Below are 18,625 nucleotides of genomic sequence, written 5' to 3' on the forward strand. Positions count from 1 at the left end.
TATTGGCCTTGTCTAGAAATATCTGTCTCATTTTGCATATTAGTCTATCTCCTCTCTTTCAGGAGATGTGAGCGTGCTTCATCATTGGTTCTCAAGAATCAAGAGTGGTCACTATATTGGTTAGGACTCTTAAAGTCTCTCAGAATTGATCGTTTTTACAATGTTGATGTTATTTATAGTATAAAGCGTTCTGGTTCTTCTTGTTTCTGTCATCAGTTCTTACAGGTCTTCACAAGCTTTTCTGAAACTCTCTTCATTTCATATAGCATAATCATATTTCATTACATTTATATTCCGAAATTTGTAATTATTTCCCAATTGATGTTTCCTCCTTTGTTTCTAGTACTTTGCCACCACAAAAAGGTCTCAAATCCTCGATTATTAATTGCAGAAAGTAATCTTTAAGCCTTCTTAATCACCAAGGATGTATTTAATAGCACAGTAAAAAGGAAAGAAGATCAATAAGATTACTTTGCACATTATTTTAGTAGCAGCTTATTTAAATCCCATTAAAAAGATAAACATGTCAACATGCTTGTACGTGTATAGCCTATATCAGATTGCTTTCTGTCTTAGGGAGGGGGAAGGGGGAGAGAGGAAAAAAAAATTGGAACTCCAAATCTTATGAAAACTAAAAATAATAAATAATTTTAAAAGGTAAACATGGCTTTAGTGTTTGACACCAGGGGCCTGTTTGTTACTTGGGTTGCCTGTAATTTGTCCATAAAAATAAAATTTCTTAATTGTTGCATTTTTTTGTTTACTTTTTCCTTTCTAGGTATTTAAAATTTTTAATTACTGAAAAGCCACCTCTCTCTTTCCTTTCTCCCCTCCCTCCATTGGAAAAAAAGAAAAAACAAAACTTTGTAACATATATGCATAGTCAAAAAACCAAAATTCTCACATTGATCATGTCCAAAGAATATGTCTAAACCTATATCCCAAGACCCTACTTCATTATCACGAGGTGGGTAGCATGTTTCATCATGAGTCTTCTAGAATTGTGGTTAGTCTTTGTATTGATCAGAGTCCTTACATCCTTCAAAGTTATTTGTCTTCTCAGTGTTACTATTATATAAATCATTCTCCTGGTTCAGCTCACTTCACTTTATGTTCGTTCAGACTAGTCTTCCTAGGTTTCTCTGACACTATCCTGTCCTCATGGAAAACAATAGTTTTCTGTTACATTCATATACCATATTTTGTTCATCAGCCCCCAATTGATGGATACCCCTTAGTTTCTAGTTCTGCCACTACAAAAATGAGTTGCTATAGATATTTTTGTACATGTGGGTCCTTTTCCTCTTGGATCTCTTTAGGTTATGGGGTGCTCAGTTTATAACTTTTGGGCATAGTTCTAAATTGCTTTCCAGAATGGCTAGACCAGCTTATCCACCAGGAGTGCATTAGCGTGCTTGTTTTCCCATAGCTTCTCCAGCATTTGTGATTTTCCTATTTTGTCAACTTTATCAATCTGATGGATATGAGGCAGAACCTCAGAGTTGCTTTAATTTGCATTTCTCATCATTAGTGATCTGGAGCATTTTTATATGGCTATTAATAGCTTGACTTTCTCTTAAAATTGCCTATTCATATCCTCTAAGCATTTAGAATTGGTGTATTATGTAGTTGTAGTCATATAGTTCCTGTTTGTGTGTCTTCTCGACACAGACTTTCAAGTATTTTATAATTCTGTAGTTAGTTATTTTCAGTGGAATTTCTTTTTCTTCCTCTTCCTGCTGGGTTTTGTTGGTAATATACAGAAATAATGATAATTTGTATGGGTTTATTTTTATATCCTGCAACTTATTGAAGTTATTGTTGCAGTTAATTTTTTAGTTGACTCTAGGCTCAACAATCTGCAAAAAGGGGATAATTTTATTTTCTCTTTGCATATGCCTATTCTCTTAGTTTCTGTTTCTTATCGCTCTTGCTAATATGTGTTTAGTGTTTGTGCTTTTCTGCCTTTGTTTATGAAGTTTTTATACACTAATATATGGTCACTTTTGTAATAGTGCCATGAACATCTGGGTTAATATAGGCATTCCTTTCTGTTCCTATTCAGTAATTATCAGAATTGTATGTAATTTTTCTAAAACTCTCTTCAAGTCTTTAACTTTTTCTTGGGTTTTTGTTGTTGTTGTTAGATTTATCTAGATGTAAAAGATCCCCTCTGTTATAGTTTTATTGTCTGTTTCTCTCTGTAACTCATTTAACTTTTCCTTCAAGTATTTAGATGCTATGACATTTGGTACATATGTGTTTAGTATTGTATTTATTCATAATTTATGGTATCAATGAGCACAGTGTAGTTTCTCTGCTTAACTATTAATTTTTTTTCTGGGTATTTAAACATTTTATTAATAATGCCAGCATTTTAATAAAAGGATGGTCATTTGGCCAGCTCTCTCTTAGACAAAGGACAATCATGGCAGCAGGCTCATGGCTATGTTCCTGAGAATGGCAATCAATTCTTGTTGGTTAATGATTAATGAGAGAATGAATATTACAATAAGGAGCTTGACCTCAGCTTTGATTTTGTCATTTACTACAAAGAATACTAAATACCACATACATTTTTACATACTACAAAGAAAATTTATGTACAAAGCCTGAGCTGAAGGGAGTTTCACTTTAGATTAGAAGTCTGATCTATTTGGGTAGAGTAGCAATACCCAGAATGGGGAGAATGCTAATCCTATCTCCCATCTGGCCTATCCTTAATAGATTAGACAAGGAAATAGGATAGGGGAAAAAAGCTGGGGAAAAATAATCATTTCTCTTACTACATTGATACGTTTTTGAAGTTTATCAAAGTTATTTGTCTTTACAATGTATTATTGTCATTGTATAAACTGTGCTCATTTCACTCTGCATCAGGTTCATGTGTCTTCCCAAATTTCTCTGATATGGACTCAGTCATCATTTCTTTTAGTATATATTATTCCCTTACATATATGCCGTAGTTAGTTCAGCTATTTCCTAGTTTATGGAAAGTCCCTTATTTTCCAGTTCTTTGCACCACAGAGAACTGCTATCAATATTTTTGTATATATGTGTCTTTTTCCTTTTTCTTTGAGGATCAGTTCAGAGCAAGAAGGGACTGCAGAAGCCATCTATTCAAACTTCCTTATTTTACAGTTTAGGAAACTGTTAAGTGACTTAAATAAGGTCACACAGCTAATAAGCATCAGAAGCAAGATTTAACCCCAAGTCCTTTGACTTCAGAGCTAAAGTCCTTTCCATTGTACCAAGTTGCCACTCCTCTGTTAACCTGATAAATCAAACTATATCCAAATTTTACCTTCAAATAAGATTTTTCAAAAGGGCCACAGGCTCCCATTGCATCCTGGGTCATCTCCAGTCATCCTGTTGAATATCAGGTCACTGGATTCAGATGGCTGTGGAGGAGAAAGTGAGGCTGGTGACCTTGCACAGCCCTCCCTCACTCAAATCCAGGTCAACTGCAAGTCATGTCATCATTTTCCTGATGTCATGGTCCTCTTGGAGAATGAAGGACAAATGGAATAGACCAAGCTGACTGAAAGGGGACCAGCTAGTTGGGTAACTCAGCTCCTCCCCTCCCTCTTCCTCTCCCTCTCTCTGTCCTTCTCCTCTCGAAAGGAAGGTAAATTTTGATGGCTAGATTCCTTCCTTTTTTTCCTTCTTTCCTTTCTTCTTTCCTTCCATCCATCCATCCATCCATCTATCCATCGCAGTTCACTCTGACTGAGGCTCATAGATTGGACCACAACAGATCCCTGCCCAAACTCCACTTAATGGCTTTATTTTGGGCCCTCCTGGCTTAGAGTGAATGTCAGTGGTAACTGTTTCTCTTTCAACAGCAACCCTGAGGGTCTTCCCCTCCCATCTTGATTTTTTTCTTTTCTTCTAATTAAAGGAGCCATCCCTTGACTCACTTTTTAATGGAGGAGGCTAAGTGAAGAGTCATTGGAGTACTGTGAGGTCAAAATCAAAATCTTCAGTTAACCTATATCCAATGGTGTTGTATCAAATATTTCTACTGCAATTCATTCACAAGTTTAGGAGATACATAAGAAATACATGACAATTGAGTACAAATTATACTGTAGATATGAACGCTCAAAATTGGCACTACTCATCACCAATGTTGTAGCCAAAGGATTGGTGACCAGATGATGAAGACTTGGGACCCTGACAGCTCTGTCAATCTGCTTATTGAATCCTCTTATCATGAAATAATTCTCACTGGGATGAAATCAGAGCTCTGGAATTCCTGAGGTAATTAAGAGCTTAAGCAAATAAGTCTTGTAGGATTCTTCCCCCTGAAATGAATTTAACAAAGTTTATTAAGTACATACTAAGTGCTAGGCGATGAGTATACATAGATGCAAATGGGACATAGCCCTTACCCTCAAGAAACTCAGATTTATACTGTTTCTTCCTTAATCTCCAACCCTGAAGTGAAAATATTTCCTGTGGCTTCATTTTCTGTAATTTAAAAGTTCTTCTGACTTAGAAAGGAATCATCCTTTTTTTGACTTGTTTATTAGTAGTTATGCCTGTGTCTCTGGGAAATTAGACCTTGAATAATATAGTTTACCAATGTGCCTCCAAATAGCCTCTGCATTGTTGAAGGAAGCTTGTCCGACTTAATTCTCAAGTCCATTAAGGCTCTTGATCCATGCCCAGCAACCGCCAGCATCTTTTTTCCCTTAGATTTATGATAGCACTCTGGGTTTTTGTTTCACCATCTTATTTTTGAATCCCTGGTAACTTAGATGGGGAGTGACATCCTACAGGAAGAACACATCAGGAGCTGTACATTCATTGATGGAAGAGTGATGAAGCACAACTCTTATGGACTTGGGGATAACTCTCACCCTGAACATTCTCATCATACATACACACCTTAGTCTCTTCTGTGATTGTGTGATTCTGGGTAAAAAACACTTGTCTGATTCAAATCTCAGTGCATAGTTACCAGAGTTCAACAAAGTCTGAACATCCAGGTTTACAAGCTGGAGGGTTCTTAACTACAGCTGCCCAGAGTCTCCATATCAGCACACCACCAAGAGTCTGCTTAACTCTTAATTAAATTTGTTTTTTGCAGTTACCTCATCTGAGATCATGATTGCTGTCTCTACCTTTTTAGCTTCAACTGCAGCATAATAGATTGTGCTCCTGCGCTATAAACAGCATATTGTTTGCTTCTGCTATCTTGCTCTCCATTCTGTGAGTAAATTCATCTGCTTCACATTCACAGTTATGATTGTTAAATGTGTCCTTCTCCATCCTTTTCTTTTATACTTTTTCTTCTCTGTATTTCCTGCCCCATCTTTATAAAGAAAAAGGCAGTTGTGAAGGAGTGGTGTGCTTGGCACCAGGGCTCTTAAGTTTGATACTCCCCTGTCCATCTTCTCTTTCCCTGGCTCAGATCCTAATCATATTTCGTATCTTTTTCTTTTAAGCCTCTCTTTGCTATTCATCTTCCCTGCTTAGAGTTTTTTTAATTAGAATTTACCCCTCTCTTAATCGATCTTCCCTTCTTCCCTTGCTCTTCTATTTCCCTGTTGAATGAAATGTATTTCTGTGCCCAACACTGTATGTGTATGTATTTTTCCATCTTTGGCCCCATTTAGATGAAAGTGAGGTTCAAGTCACCTGCCCTCCCTATTGCTTCTTCCATATTTGTATAGACTTTTGTTTGTGTACCACTTCCTTTCTTCTCCCCTTTAGTGTGTTTTTAGTCCATGCTCTTTCCTTTCTTCAGGAATATCAAACCATAACAAAACCACTCTCAAGCCTTTCATCTTATTAGACCTTCTCTATGATCCCTGATGATATTAAGGTTCTGAAGGGATATATATTATCATTTCCCCACAGAGTATAGTCATTTCATTTTTGTTTAGTCCTTTATGATTTCTTGCTTACGCTTATCCTTTTATGTTTCTCTAGGATCTCTTGTTTGTATTTCAAAGTTTCTATGCAGCAGCCTCTTGTCTTCATCAGAAATGCTTGGAAGTAGTCCTCTGTTTCATTAAAGATTTATTTTTTCCCCTGTAGAATTGTACTCAGTTTTGCTGGATAGGTTATTCTTGATTGTTAGCCTATATTTTTTGCCTTCTGGATTATTATATTACAGACTCTTTGCTTCTTTATCATAAAGGCTGCTAAATACCTTATGTGGTGCTGTAGCACCTCTGTACTTGAATTCTTTCATTCTTTCTGGCTGCTTGCAGTATTTTTTTTCTTTGACCTGGAAGCTCTGTGTTTTGATTATAATGTTCCTGGGAATTTTCATTTTGGGGTTTCTTTCAGGAGATGAGCAGTAGACTCTTTTTATTTCCATTTTAGCTCCTACTTATAAGATATTTGGACAGTTTTCTCCTGTGATTTCTTAAAATAATATGCCTAGTCCCCTTTTTGGTTTTGGTCTTTAGAATTTGCTTTAGTATTTTGTCCTTTCTCATGAAGTTCTTTACTTCTGTTTCATTCATTCTATTGCTTGCAGAGAGTGTATCTTTTGTGCCAACCTAATAATACCCTTTCCACTTCTTCCATAACTTTCATTTCTTTTCCCATCTTTCCTCTAGTGCTGTCATTTAGTTTATAAAATAATTTTAAACCCTCCTTTAAATTATTGTTTCATATATTCCAGGAATTCTAGCCAAAAATATAGCCAAGCTATATTTTTCTTTGAGGTTTTGCTTGTAGATATTTTACAGTAGTTCTTTTCTGGGTTCCTGAGCTTCCGTAGCTCAATAATGGTTCTTTATGGTGGGACTCTTCTTGGAGGGGAGAGGAGGGGCAGTGAACTAGCATTTGTTAAGCTACTACTTTATGTCAGGAACTGTGCTAAGCACTAGACTTTTTAGTTTGCTCATTCTTCCAGCCTTATTTCCTGACTTTTGAACCATGTTCAAGCCAGGTTATGTACATTCCTATGATGTCTGTGCCATTCTTGGTTCTGTTTTGGAACCTGCTGCTGCTTTCCTCTAGTATTGAGTATTCTGTTATTCCAAGATCTGTGGGACAGGTCAGGCTGGAGACCTTCAAACTTTGATTGGCCCCAGGGTGAAATCTGAGCACTGTCTTCCTGGTTTGAACTCTTCAAACTTTCTGACCTGGGTTTGGGAGTGAGCATCACCACTGATTGGATCTCCAGCTGACTGCTGATGGACTCACCCTCTGCAATGTAAGCTTCCTATTGGGATAGGAGCTAGCTCAGAAACCCTGCTCTGCTCTCAGAGTCAGAGCCCCATGACTGCTACTTGACTCACACTTCACTTCTTGATCACTGCATAACCTAGGACCAGTGACTGTATCTTACCCTGGGCCTCTAACCCCAGGTGCAGGTCTAGTCCACAGCAGCTAGACCCTGATCCTCATTGTCTTCCATATGTCAATCTGCACTGGGTAAAAAAAAAAAATTTACCTTGATTTTTTTTTCCCTTGGATTTCCCAATTAGGACTTGTACTGGTGTGTTTTCTAGATCTTTGTAGAATAGTTATAGGGAGAGACCTGTATTGTACTGCTTCTTCCTACCCTGTCATTGCTTTAAATCATTATTAGTTGAATTTGCCTTCTATTAGGAAATGATTGAGGCAGCTAGGTGGCACAGAGTGCAGGGCCTGGAGTCAGGAAGACTCCTCTCCCAGAGTTCAGATCTGGCCTCTGACATTTACTAGCTGTGTGACCCTGGACAAGTCACTTAACCCTGTTTACCTCAGTTTCCTCATCTATAAAATGAGATGGAAAAGGAAATGGCAAATTTTTGCCAAGAAAACCCCAAATGGGGTCACAAAGAATCAGACATTTCTGAAACAACTGAACAACACCAATAGGAAATGATTGGAGTTGAATATTGGAATCTAGGGCCAGATCTGGCATTCTGAGGGGCAAACTATATTCTCTTTGTCAGTTCATTCAGAAGTTGGTTGTGATACCCTTTTGGTGAATAATGAAGAAGAAAAATGAACATAATTAGAGACTTTGCCTTATTCTAAATATTAGAATACTGAATTTGTAATTGAGTTTTAAGTCCCTTTGTTACTAAAAATTGAACTCTTACAAGGTAATGAGAACTCCTCCATGTAGAACTTCTTATACAACATCACATTTGTTGTAGAAGCCAGAATAGGACAGAAGCTTCGATGGAAAAAGCCAAAAATTATGAAGACTGAACTTTTTAAACAAATTAGTTTTTATGCTTCCTTTTAGGAGGCCCGAGAACAGAAAGAAGATGATGACCTCAAAAGAGCCACAGAATTAAGTCTTCAAGGTGTGCAGTTTACTTATTTTTACCTCTATTTTAAATAAAATAGCTTTCCTTATATGAATACTGCTGTAAATATTTGAAAAGTCACTGACAGATGTTTATCATTTCATTGTCAAATGTTTAAAAATGTGGTTTTGTTTGGTATGCTGTGAATCAGTTGCTGTTCTTTAGTGAAATGCTTCCTTTTTAAAGAGATTCCGTTTCATTTAAGATTAAGTGAAAGGCTCCTAGGATTCTATGTACTCTTGGTATCCTGTTTATTAGTAACATCTATGGATCTTTGTAACTTATGTTTACGTTTACTCTATACCACTAATATCATCATGAGTATCCACAGTGGATTATTTTTAAATGTTTTTGTCTTACTACAAATGGATAGCCACACAAATTGAAATAAATCTTAATTCAGGGTTCAGACTAGACCTTGTTCAAATAATGCCCATCCAAGTGGAGCTCAGACTAATAACATTGTAAACATTTTAATTATGTCATGTGCCTGTTCTCTACTTATCTTGGAGTGGAGACCAGCTGGACCAGGTTTTTGTTATTCTTACCTCTTTCTATTCCATGTCTGTTTAATCTGTTCTGGGAATTATTTAAGCTGTGAATCCCAGCATGAATAAGGGGATGAATCTAGTCTTTCAATATAGCATTACTTGGAAGACAGAAAATTCGAAAAGCTATCGGGGAGTAACTGTGCTCGCTCTTAATGTTAACCCCACCACTTCCGGGAATGGTATATTACCACAGAATAAGATTCCTAGGGTTTCTTTTGTTAGTTTGTTTTTGATTGGCTGCCCAGTCATTAGTAATTGATAGTTTTAATTTTTCAAAGCCCTTTTCATTATGAGCTCTTAAATAGTCCAGTAATTGCTTAACTTCAGAATCCCAGAAAATGTAGTGGGTATTGTCTTATAATTCTCGTGCTCTATTAGCTTAAGGGGAAAAATATGACATGATACTGGAAGAAGCTGCATCAGGCAGAAAGTTCTGTTCTCTCATTTTCTCTCTTGTGAGAATTAGACCCTGGACCCCTCATCAGATGTATATTATGTACCATTCTAACTTAAAGAGCTTGAGAAATGTTTCTGTTACCACTTGTGAGATGCCTAATAGGATGTGGCTTGCATTGGAATCTTAATTGTTTTCATAGCATACTTTTGCTTGGGACGGCACAATATACAATGCAGGCTTTCTTCCACTCTTTCTGGTTGAGTCGCTTGACATCTTTGCCATAGGCTCTTACCAGTCCTTGTCTTTGCCCTTCAGAATTTAACAGTTCCTTTCTGGATGGGATGGGCTCTGATGACGACTCTGGGAATGAAGAGGTTTTTGATATGGAGTACACAGAAGCTGAAGCAGAGGAGTTGAAGAGAAATGCTGAGGTGAGGACTCGGGCTTCTCTTCATCTTCCCTCTTTTCCTTTTTTTCATCAAAAAAATACTGGAGTACAAAATAAAATTTAATCTTTTTTGTATATACTCAATGAGAACTAAGCAATATAGTACTTTGAGATATGACTACAAATTGTTGCCTTCAGTCATCAAAGCAGATATTCTTTTTCATTTTTTTCCAGCAAAGTACTGATTCAGGCCAATAGATACTGAATAAATATTTGATAACTAACACTAAAGCATTTTATTGTTCTTAGGTTCAGTATCTTACACACGGCATATACTTAGTAGCTATTAATTGGATTGAATTGGGATTATATATTCTCTTGATATATAGATTACATAGTGTATATGAAGTATTCATGGCTCACTATAGTTTGATGGAGATTCCAGGTATACCAAGTATTCATTTGGTTCAGTTATATCTGTTTTCAAGCTTAGATTTCTTTTTTTTTATGTAGTTTATTTATTTTTAGTTTTCAACATTCACTTCCATAAGTTTTAAATTTTCTCCTCCTCCTTCCCCAAGACAGTCTGCAATCTGATAGAGGCTCTACATATACATTCCTATTAAACATATTTTCACATTAGTCATGTTGTATAGAATTACAACAAATGGGGGAAACCATGAGAGAGAAAGAAAATAGTCTGCTTTTCTCTGCATTCAGACTCCGTAGTTCTTTCTCTGGACATTGTTGGCATTTTCCAGCATGAGTTCTTTGGAGTTGTTTTAGGTCCTTACGTTGTTGAGAAGAGCTAAGTCTATCAAAATCAGTCATCACACACTGTGGCTGTTACCATGTACAGTGTTCTCCTGGTTCTGCTCACTTCATTCAGCATCAGTTCACATAAGTCTTTCTAGGTTTTTCTGAAGTCCGCCTGCTCATCATTTCTTATAGCACAATAGTATTCCATTGTATTCATATACCACAACTTGTTCAGCCGTTCCCCAGTTGACGGGTATCCCCCCCTCAATTTCCAGTTCTTGGCCACCACAAAGAGAGCTACTATAAATATTTTTGTGCATGTGGCTCCTTTTCCCATTTTTTTGATCTCTTCGGGATTGCTGGGTCAAAGGGTATGCACATTTTTATAGACCTTTGAGCATAGTTCCAAATTGTTCTCCAGAATGGTTGGATCAGCCCACAGCTCCACCTGCAATGAGTGAGTGTTCCAACTTTCCCATATCTTCTCCAGCATTTATCATTTTCCTGTTGTGTCATATTAGCCAATCTGATAGGTATGATGCGGTACCTCAGAGTTGTTTTGATATGCATCTCTCTAATCAATAGTGATTTAGAGCATTTTTTCATATAACTATAGATAGCTTTAATTTCTTCCTCTGAAAACTGTCTGTTCATATCCTTTGACCATTTGTCTCAATTGGGGAATGACTTGTATTTTTGTAAATTTGACTCAGTTCTCTATATATTTTAGAAATGAGGCTTTTATCAGAGACACTAATTGTTCAAGCTTAGGTTTCATGTTTTATTTTAGATACAGAGGCAAAACTCACATTCACTTGTGTTTTTTTTTAGACAGGAAATCTTCCCCATTCTTATCGACTCATCAGTGTTGTCAGCCATATTGGAAGCACATCTTCTTCAGGTAAAAGATCGTTTGAGCTTTTGTGTAGTAGAAGTATGTATCTTAGTGTGTAGCTTGTCTGAGTTCTTTGATCACCCGTTCTGGGACTAGGAGGGGCATTTCCTGAACTAAAAGTTGAAAAAGTCTCTGATGTTTTCCTTGAGGACAAAATGGAGATGGTTTTTGTGAAGATGAAATGAGGTAATTTATGTAAAGTGATTTGAAAATCTTGAAGCATGTGAGCTATTACTGTTAAATAGAATAGTCATAATGCAGTTAAATGAATCGAGAATGGTTGGAATACTGAAACCAAAGACTAGTCATTAATGGTGTCTATCAGCTTAGATGAATGCCTTTTAGTGCTTGTACTTTGTGCCCCAGAGAGTGTCCTTGGTCCTGCCTTGTTTCACATTTTAGATGAAGAAGCTATACTTTTCAAATTTGCAGGTAAACAAACCTATGAAAGGTAGATAATTTGTAAAGTGAGAATTAGGAGCCAGTATGGATCTAGCAAATTAGAATGGTAGGCTTAATTGAATAGAATGAGATTTAATATGGATTAATTCCACTTAATTTTTAAAAATCAGTTTCATCAATATAGGATTGGGAAGGTGTGGCTAGACAGTTCCCATGGGGAAAAAAATCAGTAAAGGGGGTGGGGGTGTTCAGTGCACAATGCAAGCTGAATATGAATTAGCAGTATGATAAAAAGCTGTTTCAGGGTACAGGCATTGTGACCAAAATAAGGCTGATAATAATTGTACTTTCTTCTGCTACAATAAGACCCCACAGCTGGAGTGCCATAGTCAAGTGAACATTTATAGAACACAGTATTCATCAGTCAGTAATTTGGCCTGGAGAAAAGAAGACTTAGGGGACCGTGTAGTCTTCAAGTATTTGAAGAGGTCTCTTGGAAGAAAAATTAGGCTTGTTCAGTAGGAGGATCAACAAGTGCTAGCAGTGGAAAGGCAGATTTAGGCTTGATAGAAGGAAAAAACCTAGATCAAAAAAGCACAGTGGGGCCTGCCTCAGGAAATAGTGGGTTTCTGCCTTAGTGAAAATCTATAGGCAAAGGTTGGATGACTGCTTGTTAGGGGTGTATGAAGAAAGGATTCTTGGTGCTTTCTAGGTAGGACCAAGTTGGCTATTCAACTCTGATAGTCTATGCTTTTCTAAGTATATATAGAGGGGCAGCTAGGTGGCACAGTGAATAGAGCACCAGCCCTGGAGTCAGGAGGACCTAAGTTCAAACCCAGCCTCAGACACTTGATACTTACTAGCTCTGTGACCTTGAGCAAATCACTTAGCCCTGATTGCCTTGCCTCACCTCCCCCCTCCAAAAAAAAAAGTACATATAGAGTGGGGGGGGGGGGAGATAATGAGGTCAGTTTGACTATAATTGATATAGAAATTATGGGATTGCTCCTTAAACATTTATCCATCAAACATCTCCCTGAAAATGTATTTGGACTTAGGTGCATTGATATACACAGAATATAAAAGTATGCAAATAAAATCCTCTAATATGTCAGGTAGACCCTCTCTGGAAAATTTATGGAATTTATGGACTAGAATCGCTTAGCATGGGGAATAATGGTTATGTTGCAATCTGTATCGATAAAGTACCAATAAAAAGAGATCACAAATTTGTTGAAATTTACAGAAATTTTTAGCGTTTATATCTTTTTCAGGATCTTTTAAAAATAAGATGCTATAAAGATGTATTTTGATTTTTTAAAAACTGTGCAAAGCAATGTGTATAGAAGGATGGCCTTGAAGACCTGTATTCAAGTCCCACTTCTGATACATCCTGACTTGGGGTTCTGGTTAAGTCACTAAGCTCTTAGCGCTCTGGGCAACTCCCCAAGACTAGCTTGCAGAGAATGTCAGTCTGTTTTGTTAGGGAGGGTTCCTTACCAAGAGCTCATTACACCAATGAAATCACAGATCCATCCCCTCTGTGAAGTCTTAGTGCTGTTGGTAAAATAACTACTTTATTTTATTTGTTTTAGGTCATTACATTAGTGATGTGTATGACATTAAGAAGCAGGCCTGGTTCACTTACAATGACCTGGAGGTGTCTAAAATCCAAGAGGCCTCTGTTCAGAGTGATAGAGACCGAAGTGGTTACATCTTCTTTTATATGCACAAGTAAGAATCTGGCCAAACAAGGACTCACAAGCCAAAAATTGCCTCCCTTTTTTTGTCTTCCTTTATCTATGGATAAAATATTTAAGTGCTTTTGCCATTTTGGATTTTCATTACTTTTTTTTACTTTGAAATTTCTGATAAAATTAGTGTTATGTTTCTCTAATACTAGTGGCATTAATTCTTCTCACACTGTACTCCATTTATTGGTTTTTAAGGAGTAATAGAGTGGGTGGTTACTGGGATCTAGCCTCCCATACTTGGTGATCTCTCACTGGGAATAAGAGAGATCCAATTATAAGCCTTTTTAAAATCTCAATGTGCCAGAGAAGTTCTCTGGATTCAAGTATTTAATGATTTTTGAGACCCATTGATCCATAATTTGTGTACATGGTGGATTGATTACCTGTCATTTTCGTTAAAACAGTAGGTCTAGCCAAAATCCTCTGATAATTTTCAAGTAACTAATACCAAATTATAGAGACCTGGGTTGTTATTTCAACCCAAGAGGAAGGTTCAAAGAAGAGGCTGCTTTTTTCTAAGAGAATAATCACTAAATATTAATCATTCTTGTGGTTAGTTCTGTACTTACATCTGATATCTCATTTTCTCTACCCTCTTGTGATTCTTTTTTCTTGATTTCCCCCTTCCTCTTCTAGAGACATATTTGATGAGCTGCTGGAAACAGAAAAGGCCTCCCAGCTGCTTAGTATGGAGGCCGGGCGGAACACCCGGCCAGCACTGTGAGGAGCCCACACCCGGGCAGGCGGGCATCTGTGTGTGTACACGCCTGTCTCTCTCGTTATCATATTCTTTCCACCTGAGAATTCTGAACTTAGAACTGACGCAGGAGTGACAAACAGCTCAGGGCCAAACCAAAACATAGAATGCTTCAAGCCAGAGAAGTCCTCCATGTATGGAAATCCTTGAACCTCATACCTGTAGCTGATCAGCCTTCTCTCCAAGAACAGAGTGGAGCTTTCTGTAGTTCCAGGAACCTAGACACACACACACACACACACACACACACACACACACACACACACACACACACTGACCTTCTGACATGTATACTTGTGTGTACATGGGTGTTTGTATATATTGGACAGAATGGAGCCTTAAAGAGTTGGAATGAGCCACAAGACTTTGTTTGCTTGGAATTTGTAGCACAGTTGGTGTGCAGAAGAAATGGAAGAAAGTGACAGGGGGATTTTCAAGTTCATTCAACTGGGAAACGGGTGAAGAAACCACCTGAATCACTTGCCATTTGTGTATGTTTATGTCCTTTGAGAGCTGTTTGAGCAATAGTGTATAACTTTGAGTGTATGTTTCATTGGTACAGTTCACTGGAACCCCAACTCTCCACAAACACTAATGATAGTTCTTCCGTCTAAGGGGGGCGCTATTGCTGTCATTTGAGATGAAGCATGTTTTGGTTATTTAATTATTATTTCATGGGTTTGTAACTCCTCTACAGTTTACATTCAGTTCTAGGAAATGAAATGTTGGTGCTGAGGAATGTGTTGTAACATTTTCATCATCTTTCACATTTTTTGCTCATTGTGTGCTTTGTGCATTTAAAAAAAAGTTTTAATTCACATAGTGTATTCCTTTATTCAGTCAGCATCTGTTCTTGTTACTGGCTTTTCATTTATTCCAATGTTGTGCCCACTTGAGAATAGACATCAGCTGTTACAGGCTGCTTCTGGGGTCAGCAAAAGCAGTATATAAAAAAGTTGGGCTAAAATGTTGCCCTAAATGGGACCCATTGACAGATGTTCTTTGGAAGGTTTCTCATCTTCCTCATGCCCAGATAGCAAAAGGTGATTCGTTCACCCTACCCCAAATGTAAAACTGAGTCTGCATTGGGAGCTCTAGGACAGGGCTTAAACATTTAAAACCATGTCCTCTCTTGATGCATTCCTAAGAAGAATGAATTAATCTGAAGTGAGGATGATTTGGGTGAATCCCAAGACTATAAAGAAATTTAGTGAATTGACCTTATATGTTTGAAGGTGAGGATAAATATGGTTTAAAAACCAGTACATTTTGGTAATTGCTCAAATGATACGAAACAGATTGGTAAGCAGCTTGGGAAACCATATAAAGGATGAATTTATTGTAGGTAAAATTCTGTAAAGACTAATTTTGAGAGCTTGGCTTCATCATTAAGTTCTCTTGCAGCTTGGTGTCATGAAGCATCTCATTCCTTTATTACAAAGAAGCGTGTTAAGAAGTATTGGCTCTGAATTTGGGCCGGAACTACAGTTTTATTATTTTATAAAACATGGAGGTTTGTTTTTTTTTTAACTACTTTCTCATATTGGTGTCAGGGCTGGTTATCATTAGTCTCTTGAAAGGAGAGCAGGCAGGGGAGAACCATGGATTTTTTTAACCACTATTCATAAACATAAGCCAAATTATTGGTGTTGGGAGGCTATCTTTTCTTTTGAAGAGCCTCCAGCATTACAGGCACAACTTTGTTCTACAATCTGTTCTGTAAGTGTAGCATCTTCTTACATGGGTTGTTTTATATTGTGACTTAACCACAAACAGGAAATGCTTTTGATCCCTTCCCTATACCACATGCACTACTGTATCATAAACTATCAATTTTGTATTGTTGGCAAGAGAAATCTAAGGGAAAAGCTTATTTTAATATAGGTTTTGTTTTTCAACATTTCCAAGAAGAAAACCCTTTTAAAAAAAATAAAAGTTAAAAAAGTCATAGAATAAACGAGTTAACTGATTGTAGCTTTCCTACACTCTCCTTCCCCATCTCCAGTCTCCATAATTGAGGGCAGCATTAAAAGTAAACATGAATGACTTTGAAGACAATTCAGAGGGAACAGTTACATTTGGGGTCAGTTGGGAAGGTAGGAACATAAGGAAGCTCTCTAGATGGGCTCCTGAAAAGTTAGCCCATATTGAGCTAATGTAGTTGGAAGCATGATTTAATGGGGTCTTCTTCCTCACTCTTAGCATGTTGGGGCTCTATCTTTTAAGAGTGGATCACCAGGTCAGAAGGGCTGTTTTACTGCTGTTGGGCCTTGGCTATCAGGGGCTTCAGTTCTGTCAGACACGTCCATGTGTCGTCACCAGTTCTTTTCCTGTTTCACCCTCCCACCACAGCATCCCTTCTCAGTTTAGTTTAATGTGGAGTTCCTAGCTACAAATTGGAATTTCAGTTTTTGATTGTGTTGATAGGGATACTCTCCCTACACTAGCAGGGGAGGGACTATTCCTGGTTGAAGTGGCTTTATATAGATTTTTAAAATTATATATGTATGTATGTGTATATATGTGTACATATATAATATATATTTTATTATTTGCACAGCCAGTTCAGAATCCTAGTATGAGTGTGTGACAAGTAGAGGAAGAAGGGGTCCAGTTATTCTGTAGAAAAACAAATTTCAACTGCAAAATCCTAAGCATTTTGTGGCCATCAGTTATAATATAGCATTGGAACTTGGTAGCACTTAGTTCTTACACAACCAGTATGATGTGTTTGGGGTGTTTTTTTAAAAGGAAAACCAAACCAAATGAAATCTATATTGGTTCGTATTACCTAGTATTTTGAGGTGTTAGAGAATTTCATACATCTAAACGTCATCATCATTAGAGCAGCTGTGAATAGAATTTCAGCCTGCTATAAGATAGACTTTGTTTTCTGTGTGTGTGTGTGTGTGTGTGTGTCCGTGTCCATCCCAGCACTGCAGTATAACTAACAAATCCACACATTTTTCCTTCTATTTTACTTAGATTTTGAAAATTCTTTGTATACTGAAAAGGTTCTGCCTTAATTACAGGCCCACTCAATGACCACTAATAAAACTATTCAGGCATCATAAATATCACATAAAATGTACACATTTGGTATACTAGTCCAGAAAGCAAACCCTAGCCATGTTCATTTACCAATACCTTTGATCAAAGGTTTCTGAAAACAAGCTTTAAGAATTAAAGCATGGCAGAGGGATGATTGGCAAATTTACTTAATTGTCCCTTCTCCCCCTACTGTTAGGTAGCATTATATAGCTATATACACAGCTATATAGCAATATATACATAGACAGGTGTATAATGTGGGCTGTCTAGAAGTGCACATTTGTAAAGGAAAAACGGCAGTTTTTCAAATACACTCAGTTGCTAGGTGTGGCATGTGTGGTTAGGGAGGGTTTTTTGTTTTTTTTTTTAACAGGTAGAATATATCGGGTAAATTTTACTCACCTCACCCATAAGAGATTTAGTCCAAATAAGCTGTGTTTAAATAAATAAAACTATTACCCTTCTTTGTTTTTTCACCACCTGTGTCCCCTTGAAATACCTGTCCTGAAGAGCATTGATTTACAACACTTTTAGTCTTTTCCTGTTTCATATAAATAATAACCTTCATGTGGTCATATTTATCAGTGCAACTGAAATGACTTCCAAGGGGGTGTGTGTGTGTGTGTGTGTGTGTGTGTGTGTGTAAAATATATATATGTGTGTGTGTGTGTGTCACAAAAGTTAAAAAAAAATGCCACCATCGAATACATTAAACAAACAAAAAACTACTTCAGGCCTTGGGAAATCCTGTAACTAAGAGAAAGAATTTATTTTGTCTTACATGACCACTAGTTTCCTTTTTGTGGTATATGCTCCTTACTTGATCAGGCATTGTTTTTCAGTACATAAATTAACCTTGAGCTACCCACCTCCCCACGTTCGTGTATGTAAATTTTTTCCCACAACTGGATAAGTGTTTTTCATGTATACTGTGTCTGAAAGTTTTTTGTTTTTTTTTAAAACATAAGAACTGTGCCACAGCTACTACATGAAGCCATTAACCTGCCATTGGACTCTTATTGAGGCGCAGGGGATAGAGGTACAGACATATCTCCTTTGCTTGGTACCGTGAGAAGAATTGGGATGGGTAGGGAGAAGTCAGAACTAAGTTTGCAGGAAAGTCAAATATCCAAAAGAGTAGATAGATAAGATTTTTCTGGGGGTGATAAGTTGACAGTGTTTCTTTCCAAAGAGTGAGAATACAAATTAACAATTACTGAAGTCTGCCTTGATCTTATTCCTCTCTCCCCAATTTTTCCTTCTCTTCTTTTTTCTATGCCCTTCCCTATTTCCCTGCCTGACCAGTTTCACTGCCTCCTGACAATTTAATTTATTGTATGAAAAAAATAGGGTTTCTCTACCATGCCTGGTTGATCCACCACCAGGTTTGCCAGCAGCTTT

At 37.3% G+C, this 18,625-nt stretch overlaps 1 protein-coding gene across 1 annotated transcript in view; it reads left to right on the forward strand.

Annotated features, from left to right (window-relative positions):
* Positions 1-17,886, forward strand: part of USP37 (ubiquitin specific peptidase 37) — a 75,152-nt gene extending 57,266 nt beyond the window's left edge. The window contains exons 19-23 of the mRNA XM_036755182.1: positions 8,207-8,267; positions 9,534-9,649; positions 11,197-11,266; positions 13,258-13,396; positions 14,053-17,886. Of these exons, the coding sequence (XP_036611077.1) occupies positions 8,207-8,267; positions 9,534-9,649; positions 11,197-11,266; positions 13,258-13,396; positions 14,053-14,140 (474 nt within the window). The 3' untranslated portion in view covers positions 14,141-17,886. The remainder of the gene's footprint in view (positions 1-8,206; positions 8,268-9,533; positions 9,650-11,196; positions 11,267-13,257; positions 13,397-14,052) is intronic.
* Positions 17,887-18,625: the final 739 nt, after the last annotated feature.

The sequence above is a fragment of the Trichosurus vulpecula genome, chromosome 4, assembly GCF_011100635.1.
Source record: "Trichosurus vulpecula isolate mTriVul1 chromosome 4, mTriVul1.pri, whole genome shotgun sequence".
Taxonomy (NCBI): Eukaryota; Metazoa; Chordata; class Mammalia; order Diprotodontia; family Phalangeridae; genus Trichosurus; species Trichosurus vulpecula.